This window comes from Thalassophryne amazonica, chromosome 7, assembly GCF_902500255.1.
Source record: "Thalassophryne amazonica chromosome 7, fThaAma1.1, whole genome shotgun sequence".
NCBI lineage: Eukaryota > Metazoa > Chordata > Actinopteri > Batrachoidiformes > Batrachoididae > Thalassophryne > Thalassophryne amazonica.
Window position 1 is genome coordinate 94,358,278 of NC_047109.1, and position 11,067 is coordinate 94,369,344.

General features: G+C 39.6%; 1 protein-coding gene across 1 annotated transcript; it reads left to right on the forward strand.

Moving 5' to 3' along the window:
- The first annotated feature begins 102 nt into the window (after positions 1 to 102).
- On the forward strand, positions 103 to 9,553 carry LOC117514595 (zinc finger protein 184-like). Its single transcript, XM_034175126.1, has 5 exons — positions 103 to 263; positions 1,268 to 1,421; positions 2,808 to 2,923; positions 3,141 to 3,284; positions 7,963 to 9,553. Exons 1-5 carry the CDS (start codon positions 186 to 188, stop codon positions 8,803 to 8,805), a joined length of 1,335 nt encoding a protein of 444 aa, XP_034031017.1. The 5' UTR covers positions 103 to 185; the 3' UTR covers positions 8,806 to 9,553.
- The last annotated feature ends 1,514 nt before the right edge of the window (positions 9,554 to 11,067 follow it).

Here is an 11,067-nt window from a genome sequence, read left to right on the forward strand (position 1 = left end):
ATATATAATACAGCATCAGTCAATTTGTTGTCAAATATGTCAGGTAGGGGTGTTACGATCTGTTGCGAAACCTTTTCGTTTTGGCGTTGCTGTTGAAACGGAAACACGCCAAATGAACAAAAACATCGTAAAACCTCAGATTCGCGAATCGAGCTAAAGCTCAGCGGCGCCATTTTAGCTGTTTAATGGCAGAGGGAAGAGCCGATCTATCTGCTGTGTTTCTAGGACCAGTCCCAAACCGCCTCCAAAAAGCGGCTACCAAGGTAAATTGTGCAGCGCATACTCTTTGTTGTACGACGTTTTAAATACATACATATATTCATCAATATCAGCACATATATTAACGATCTATAGTAGGATGCGCCGGACAACGAGTTAAAACTGGTGAAAAAGCAGAAAAAAGTCGAATCCGTTTGAATGACAGCCAATGTTTTCCGCGCTAAGCTAACTGTTAGCTCCGTGGCTAGCTAAGCTAGCACGATTAAGCCCACTTTAACGTGAATCCCAGAGGTTAACTTCTTTTACGTGAACTCATGGCGGCAAAAGCTGCTGCGTTGTTGCCACACATTTCCATTAAAAGTCAACACCCTGTAAATCATTTTAATCTTAATAATAAAGGCGGGATACTTTCGAAGCTAACGCTAGTTTGAACTGGCGGCCTTAAAAATAAACCAGCGTGAGCTAAAAGTTTACAGATTTTGGTGGAATAATCGGGGAAAACTCTTGAGTACGAATGTGATTTTTATCTAATGTACGTCTGGTTATCATGTGTGTATTACATGTAATTGTTAAATGGTTAATTAACGATGTTTGCTGTAACGTACACTTAGCGGTCATAAAAAGGCACACAAGAACACTAATGACTTGCAAAACAAGTCTTGTAATAAGTGCTGTATTGTCTTCTGTTTTAGCTCAGACACTTAGTTGAGTTGTTAAAATTGGCGGACACACGTGTATTTTGTGGAGGTGTTTTGCGGGTATTTACATCTTGTGCAGCTCTTTTACATATACTGAGAGGAAATAAACCAGGTTTGAAAGTAATGCAGACCAATAATGCACAACCATAGCGCTGAATCAGCACCATTCTGATATTACAAATAGCAACTGCAAATATCTGATCAAAATTAGTATTTGAATTCACCGATGTGTTGCACATCGTCAGATTGCATTTATCAAAACAGCTGTCATTTTAACTTTTAGTTTGTATTTCATTTATTTATTTTTTGAATGAAACCAGTGTAATGTTTTGTGCTTGTTGATCGTCTAGTGTCCCATGATGGAGTCTGACATTTTAAATATAGAGGAGATAGTCATGGGCCGTGGATTGCCAGATCCACCCCCAGAAGATCCCCCTGAAAAGCCAGTGGAACAGTGCAAAGCCGTCTCTTTGAACGGACCACCGCCAATTTCTGTTCAGCCCTGTAAGTGCAACATAAGCCAAAGACTTGGGCTGTACTCACTTGGTCTTAAATGACCTGAATCAGATTTTTATTTTATTATTTTTGGTCCTTTACTTATCATACGTATTCATTTTTCTCAGAACAACAGCAGGAAAGTAACTACTAATTTTGCTTGTTTTACTACTGATAACTACTGAGCTGATATGTTTTTTCTTTGCAGTGCTTCACAGTGAGTATGCAGTGGGCTTTCTTTTGCCTTCTCATGTTTTTACACTGGGTTACATGAGGATTCATTTCAGATTCACATGTTGATTAAACTGGCTATATGCTCGATGCTCTTCATGGCACATCTCCAGAATTGCAAGGTGAATATGGGTCATGGTTGACCCTGAACCAACTCCTTTTCATTTTGAAGTAGGAGTACTAAGTGCTTGCACCTGATCGGAGCGTTCTGACAGCAGTGAAATTGCTTGTAATTACATCTAAATGAGATCTGGCCTACTGGCATCACTTAAAAAAACAAAACAATATGGTTTGGCACGTCATGTGATTGCTGTGAGAATGCTTAAGCCAGTCAGGTGTCACTTAAAACATAAACCTGAACCAGAACTGCCCAAATTGGGTAAAGAAAATTTTTGCACCTTCCCACTACAAAGCTCAGGGGAATATGTAATTAAAATTCAAAGAGGTCCAGGTTGAGAAAATGTCCTGAAGCTAAGGTCTCGAACATCATAATGTTGACCATGAATTGTAATTCAGTGCTGTATATTTTGAGGTAGCCTAGTAGTTGTATCAATGTCAATAACTTATTGTCAAATAAAGCACAGTTTCACAATAGTAGTTGTGAAATGGTGGTTGGCACTCTTGCCGAACAGCAGGAAGGTCCAGGGCTTGAATCCAGCTGTGCCCGGTTCTTTTTTGTGTGTGTGTGTGTTGAGATTACATGTTTACTCCATGCTTGTGTGGGTTTCCACTGAGCACTCCAGTTTCTTCTCAGCATAAAAAAAGTGCTGTCAGTGTGATCAGGTTGTTTTAAAAAATGATTAGGATGGGTTAAATGCAGAGACACAATTTCAGTAAAGGGATTTAGAAACTATTAATAACAATGGAGTATTTCAGCAATGTTTATCACAAACACCTGGAATAATGTGGGTTGTTGTGTGATGACATGTCCGAATGGAAATAAAGTTCTGCTTGAATTCTGGCATTTTCAAATGGCAGTAGACTGTAATTGACCCGTTTCAAGAATGATGCTATGAAAAAATATTAGATGAGTCCCTTGCATGCCAGAAAAGCAGAATCCGGTCTTTCCAACCAGTAATATGAACACAACCTTGGACACTGTTTAATAACAGGCACTGACAGATTGACTTTTTTGTTGTGATAGTTTCTTTCCTCTCTTCTCAGACCAACATGAAAATCTTCAGTGTTTCCAGTGCTTCATCACGTTCTGCAGTGCCAAAGCTAAAGAAAGACACATGAAGAAGAGCCACGGGGAAGAATACAAACAACAGCTGCAGCAGGTACACCTCACAATATCTGCTGTTTGCGTCAGAGATTATTGGTTGAAATTACATTCTACCTATTTATTTAACCTACTGGTGGTATGATAAGTGTCAGATTAAAAACAGATGCCTTATGTTGTTTGTAAATGGTGAATAAAAGTGATCTGATGCCATTTTGAAGAAGGTAACTCTGGTCTTATATTATTTTCACTTGTTTTTTTCTTTGTCATCACAGGGCAACACATTATTCACTTGTTACGTATGCGATCGATCATTTTTGTCATCTGAGGAACTGACCCAGCACCAGCCAACACACAGCAAAGACGACAAACCCTTCAAATGCGTTCACTGCAAAGAGAGCTTTAAAACATTCTCGGAAGTGAGTATCATGCAAAAATATTTGAGAAAATGTAATTTCACTTTATGTAATTGCAGTTGAGCATATCAGAAGTTGGTCAGTAACAGTTATTTTATTTATTTATTGCCTCTGTATGCCAGACGGCAGGGGTGGTGGCCAAGTGGTTAGTGCACTTGGTTTTCAGTGCAGGAGGTCTCCAGTTCAAACCCCATCCCTGCCACATTTATCCATGTACAACCCCTGGCAAAAATTATGGAATCACCGGCCTCGGAGGATGTTCATTCAGTTGTTTAATTTTGTAGAAAAAAGCAGATCACAGACATGACACAAAACTAAAGTCATTTCAAATGGCAACTTTCTGGCTTTAAGAAACACTATAAGAAATCAGGAAAAAAAATTGTGGCAGTCAGTAACAGTTACTTTTTTAGACCAAGCAGAGGGGAAAAAATATGGAATCACTCAATTCTGAGGAAAAAATTATGGAATCATGAAAAACAAAAGAACACTCCAACACATCACTAGTATTTTGTTGCACCACCTCTGGCTTTTATAACAGCTTGCAGTCTCTGAGGCATGGACTTAATGAGTGACAAACAGTACTCTTCATCAATCTGGCTCCAACTTTCTCTGATTGCTGTTGCCAGATCAGCTTTGCAGGTTGGAGCCTTGTCATGGACCATTTTCTTCAACTTCCACCAAAGATTTTCAATTGGATTAAGATCCAGACTATTTGCAGGCCATGACATTGACCCTATGTGTCTTTTTGCAAGGAATGTTTTCACAATTTTTGCTCTATGGCAAGATGCATTATCATCTTGAAAAATGATTTCATCATCCCCAAACATCCTTTCAATTGATGGGATAAGAAAGTGTCCAAAATATCAATGTAAACTTGTGCATTTATTGATGATGTAATGACAGCCATCTCCCCAGTGCCTTTACCTGACATGCAGCCCCATATCATCAATGACTGTGGAAATGTACATGTTCTCTTCAGGCAGTCATCTTTATAAATCTCATTGGAACAGCACCAAACAAAAGTTCCAGCATCATCACCTTGCCCAATGCAGATTTGAGATTCATCACTGAATATGACTTTCATCCAGTCATCCACAGTCCACGATTGCTGTTCCTTAGCCCATTGTGTAACCTTGTTTTTTCTGTTTAGGTGTTAATGATGGCTTTTGTTTAGCTTTTCTGTATGTAAATCCCATTTCCTTTAGGCGGTTTCTTACAGTTCGGTCACAGACGTTGACTCCAGTTTGCTCCCATTCGTTCCTCATTTGTTTTGGTGTGCATTTTCAATTTTTGAGACATATTGCTTTAAGTTTTCTGTCTTGACGCTTTGATGTCCTCCTTGGTCTACCAGTATGTTTGCCTTTAACAACCTTCCCATGTTGTTTGTATTTGGTCCAGAGTTTAGACACAGCTGACTGAGCAACCAACATCTTTTGCAACATTGCGTGATGATTTACCCTCTTTTAAGAGTTTGATAATCCTCTCCTTTGTTTCAATTGACATCTCTCGTGTTGGAGCCATGATTCATGTCAGTCCACTTGGTGCAACAGCTCTCCAAGGTGTGATCACTCCTTTTTAGATGCAGACTAACGAGCAAATCTGATTTGATGCAGGTGTTAGTTTTGGGAATGAAAATTTACAGGGTGATTCCATAATTTTTTTTCCTCAGAATTGAGTCCATATTTTTTTTCCCTCTGCTTGGTCTAAAAAAGTAACCGTTACTGACTGCCACAACTTTTTTTTCTTGATTTCTTATAGTGTTTCTTAAAGCCAGAAAGCTGCCATTTGAAATGACTTTAGTTTTGTGTCATGTCTGTGATCTGCTTTTTTTTTCTACAAAATTAAACAACTGAATGAACATCCTCCGAGGCTGGTGATTCCATAATTATTGCCAGGGGTTGTAATATGGAGTTGTCAGGAAGGGCATCTGGTGTAAAACTTGTGCCAAACCAACATGTAGATCCACCTTGGATCTGCTGTGGTGAGTGAAAACAATGCAGCAGCTGAAGGGACTTACTATTTGCCTGTCTGCCACCACAGTAGAGTATAGAAATGTAGAGTAACAGAAATGAAACAATCAGGTTGTTCTTATGTAGACATGTCAACCATTCAGAAATTACAGTAATTTTTATACACAGTCCCTCAGGTTTCAGAGGTCATAAATAATTGTACAAAGTATATCTAAAGAATCTCCTTGATACAACTCATTACTTTTTTGTGCAAGTTTTTTATGACAAGTCAGGGAATGGATACATGAACATTTGTAAATCCACTGAATGTGTCTTGAACTTCATTTACATTATTATTCTGATCTGACAAAATCTGCACTTTCTACAGTTTCCCCAATCACAGCCACAGAGCCCTGTAACTCCTTCAGAGTTGTCCTGGGTGCCTCGATGTCTTTTCTCCCTAGTCTCCTTATTGCACAGTCACTGAAGACAGATTTACCGTACAGTACCATACGATTTGCATTGTATTAATGAGTGATGTTTTATTTACCTGAGTTATCAAATGAAAACTGGTGGTAAAAACAAAAAAAATTATTTTGACAGTAATTCTTATATTTAGTGTATATTCATTTACTTCTGGCCTCTGTAAAAGTGCTAAGAAAAGGAGTAATTAAAAACTAGCATGTTGCCTGTGGGGATCCATGGGCTCTAGATTGGGTAGTGTTTATAAAATACGGAGCTGACATTTTTCAAGGGTGGTAATAAATTATGCAAAGTTTCTATGAGTATAAGTCCCGAATGTAATTATCAACGTCCATTGTTCAGTGTTGTTAGCTAATATCCGTAGTTTCTCCAAAAATATTAGTCCTATCAATGTTCTGTTTTGGCACCGTTCATCCTTGACCCAAAATATATAAACATATCAAATGGCTAATGTCAACTCTCCCCAGTTTGCCCGTGATCGAAGTTCAATTTTAATTCAATTTATTTATATTTATATAGCGCCAAATCACAACAGAGTTGCCTCAAAGCACTTCACACAGGTAAGGTCTAACCTTACCAACCCCCAGAGCAACAGTGGTAAGGAAAAACTCCCTCTGAGGAAGAAACCTCAAGCAGACCAGACTCAAAAGGGGTGACCCTCTGCTTGGGCCATGCTACAAAACATAAATTACAGAACAATTCACAGACAAATATACAAGAAATGCTTTTGGCGCACAGGACAGGAGGATCTCCAACACGAACACAACTCCCATCTCTGGATGGAGCTGCACAGAGAGAAAAAACAGAATCAGGCATCAGAAAGACAAGAAATACTGTATAATTTGTCAGCATTAAACAACAAGAAAAACAGAGAAATACTAAGGTGATCGCCGGCCACTAGCCCTAAACTTCACTAAAAGACCCAGAATTTAGGTAAAGTGATAAAATGAATTAAAAGAGTAAAAAGCGTAAAACAAAACTACCAGTATGCTAACCATATGAAAGGGAAAATAAGTGCGTCTTAAGTCTGGACTTGAAAGTCTCCACAGAATCTGACTGTTTTGACGCAGGGAGATCATTCCACAGAACAGGGGCACGATAAGAGAAAGCTCTGTGACCCGCAGACTTCTTATTCACCTTAGGGACACAAAGTAGTCCTGCACCCTGAGAACGTAAAGCCCGGGCCGGTACGTAAGGTTTAATTAGGTCAGCTAGGTATGGAGGTGCCAGTCCATGAATAATTTTATAGGTTAGTAGTAGAACCTTAAAATCTGATCTCACTGGGACAGGAAGCCAGTGAAGGGATGCCAAAATGGGTGTAATGTGGTCGAACTTTCTGCTTCATGTCAAAAGTCTGGCTGCAGCATTTTGAACCAGTTGGAGACCCCTAATGCTAGACTGCGGTAAACCAGAAAATAGAACATTGCAGTAGTCCAATCTAGAAGAGATAAATGCATGGATCAGGGTCTCGGCATCAGCCATAGACAGGATGGGACGAAGTGAGATACTGTCAAATTCTGTAAATCTAGGTAATACCTCAGTAGTGGCGCCCACATCAATAGCAGGGTGTAGTGGCAGGATTAAGGTATGCCGGGACATGTTTAACCTGATGGCTTCTATTTTCTTCCCAAAGTAATCCAGGAAATCTTGTGCTGTAAAAGGAGAGCGAACTACAGGTGGTTGTCCATGCAAAAGTGTTGCCGCCGTGTCGAACAAGAACTTTGAGTTATGCTTGTTTTTGTTGATCAAATCAGAGTAGTAAGTCCGCTTTGTAGCCAGTAATGCATGCTTATAGTCTAAGATAGCATCACGCCACGCAAGGTGAAATACTTCTAATTTTGAACGACGCCATTTCCGTTCTAGCGCCCTTGCAAATTTTACCTCGGATTTCACAATTGCCATTTCACAGCCCTGGTGATCGAAGCCATACACACACACACACACATGCACATAGGGGCCACTTGGCTATTATAGTATAGATTTGTCCAAGAGATGCCCACTGGGCTGGTGCTTCTTCCCAGATACCTTAACATGAAGCAGATGAGTCTACAACATGATACGTTCATTCAACCTCTTGAGTTAAAGGTGAAAATCGACGCAACAAGAACATGTTGGTAGCGTCATTCCAACTCCATTGTGGTTATAAAGATTGTCACTGTCCAAATACTTGTGTACCTGGCTGTAACCCCCCCATAGAAGTTTTACTTTCCAGGTGTTTCAATTGATCTCATTGCTTCTGATTGCTGCAGCTCACCACACACAGAAGACATGTGTGTCCAGAGAGACAGTTGGCATGCAAAGATTGCAGTGAAACCTTCAGGAGTGTAGCACTGCTGCGCACTCATCGCCTAACTCAGCATCCTCGCCCAGAAGGAGAAACGATGGAACAGCCTGATGACTCTGACAAAACCCACCGCTGCAAAAAGTGTGGTCAGGGCTTTGAAACGGAGTCAGAGTTGGTGGTTCACCAGGAGAAGTACCCTGAGGGCCAGCAGTGCAACGGCAGCACCTCACCCGCCAAGAAACGTGGACGGCCATCCAAAACAGAAGATGCAGCAGGGGCTGACAAAAAAGTAAAGCGGAAAAAAAAGGAGGAAGCGGAAGCAGCTGAGGAAGCAGTGAAAGGCAGCACTGCCGCTGAGCCGGTGCCAGAGCAAGTCGGGGAAAAAGGAAAACAAGGGGGAGCAAAACGTGGCCGTCCTCCTAAACCAGCATCAAAACCTCCACCAGAAAACGAGAAGAGTCCAGCAGATGACATTCAGGCATCAGAAAAGGACGAGAACACAAAGGCAGCTCCTGCTCCACCCCGTCAGCACCCCTGTCCAGATTGTGTACTCACATTCCCTGGAGTGGTTCAGCTCCGAGCTCACAAGAAGGAGAAGCACACTCCCCGGAAGGCCCATCCGTGCGAAGAGTGTGACGAGAGCTTTGCCCGTTCAGAGCAGCTAGACGCCCACATGGCGCACGCCCACGCTGCAGGCCGCTTGGCCTGCCCAACCTGCGGCAAGAGCTTTGGCCGTGAGCGCACTTTAATCACTCACCAGAAAAGCCACCAAGAAGAAAAGCCTGAAAAACAAATTACTGAAAGATAACTGAGGCAACAGCAAGTGAATTGGTTTTGAAATTTTTAATAAGGAATTTTCTTTTAAATTCAGACTTCATGCTTAGATATCCCCAGGTGACTTTCCACTGGTTTTGAAGATGCAATTTTAGCAAGAATGTTTTTTTAATTATATTATTTAAGGCCACAGATTTGAGTTTGGTTGTGGTTTAACATATTTTGTAAACACACATCTAAATTGACTAACCAAATGTTGAACACATATTACATATTCATATTTAGTATATTTGTATAAACAGCTTTGATTAGCTCCTTTTTGCGTTACTTTGTTTTGTGGGGTGTAGGTGTGGAGTGAAATTTTAGTGTCTTGAGTTATAACTTGTTTTTGTTTGTTTTTTCTTGAATATTTTGGATAATCACATTTTGAAGCAGATTAGATGCTTAGCAGAGATACTGTGGTTAGAATGTTAATGAAATGGTCATGTACAGCTTGTTCATGTTGTATTTTTTTTTTTACACTTGATACTTTGATCATGTTCATTTCTAAATTAAGTTTTATTGAGCAAGAAAACTTTAACAAGTCTGATTAAATAGATTTTTGCTGTGTGGCAGATTAAATAATCTCGTGTCACTTTATAAAACCCCACCCCAGACCTGGAATATCATGATTTTGACATTTTTTAAATTCATGCTATAGTCTTCGTAAAAGGAATCAAGTGTCATAGTGGAGTGTTCTCTCCCTGCTGCAACAAAACAATAAATGATGCCCTCTCCTGTAAGTCTGTTGAACTAAATTTTTGTTATTGCTTATTAACACGCTTGTGATGGTGCCTTTTAATGATTTTGAACAGTTTTTGGAGAGGAATTTCCACATGTAGTTGTATATTTGTGGTATTTCAAAGATGTTTAATATGAAATTTCAGTTATAGAACTGTAAAGGTTGATAAATCCTGATTTTTTTTTCTTTTTTTTGTTCAAAATCGGATCATTATCGTAAGGAAGATTGATTTAACCCCTTTGTGTTTAAGAAACAGGTGACCCCACAACACAATAAGGATGTTACCAAAATTTAAAATGAAAACCCCTTTTTTCTTTAAAAAATATCTGTAAAAACAATACAAAAAATAATACAGCAACAAGCACCCCAATCTAAAAATTAGGGATGAAAAAGTTTTATAAATAATTGGAAAGCAAAATTATGAGATGCCAAGTAGCACTCACATGCCTTATTGAGCAAAGCTATCTCCTGATTTTAAAACTCAAAATTTAGACCTCAAGTGTTTAAACATTGTAGATATTGGATCTAAGTGCAGCCTTTAAAGCAGATCAGATTGACAGAATTGATTGCTGCATTTTGCTTGGAAAATTTGACATTTTTGGTTGGGAACTTTCACAGTTGAGATACTAATTCTTAGGTTGATGGCGATGTGTGTAAATGGTAAATGGACTGCATTTATATCACGCTTTTCCATCTGCATCAGACGCTCAACGCGCTTTGCACACTAATGCCTCACATTCACCCCGATGTGAGGGTGCTGCCATACAAGGTACTCGCTACACACCGGAAGTAACTAGGGCAGGGGTGGTCAAGTTCGGTCCTCGAGAGCCACATTCCTGACACTCTTAGTCTCCCTGTTCCAACACACCTGAATCCAATGAAAGGCTCATTAAAAGTCTGCTAACGAGTCTTTCATTGGATTCAGGTGTGTTGGAGCAGGGAGACGAGTGTCAGGAATGTGGCTCTCGAGGACTGAACTTGGCCACCCCTGAACTAGGGGATTATGGACCTTGCCCAAGGGCCCATAGTGATTTTCCGGTCAGGTTGGGATTTGAACTGAGGATCCTTTGGTCTCAAGCCCAACGCTTATTCACTAGACCATCATGGTCTTTATAACAACAGGTCGCAGTTTTCTACTCTGCAATATGGGATACCTCAAGGTTCTGTATCTTGTGTTGGACATCTTGGACAGATTATACGTAGCCATGTGATTGACTGTCACTGTTATACTGATGACCTACAGATATATAGGTGCATCTAAAAAATAAAAAAAAAATATTGTGGAAAAGCTGTTTTTTTTTTATCAAGTATTTCAGAGAAAATTTTACATATACTGGTTTCATTACATAGAAACTAAAATGTATCATATTTTTTTTATTTAAATTTTGATAATTACGGCCTACAGCTCCAAAAAATACAAAATACATATCTCAAAATATTACAATATTTCAAAAGATGAGTTTTAAAAAGTATAATATAGCAATATCTAGCTTATGAAAATTCGCTATTTATGCA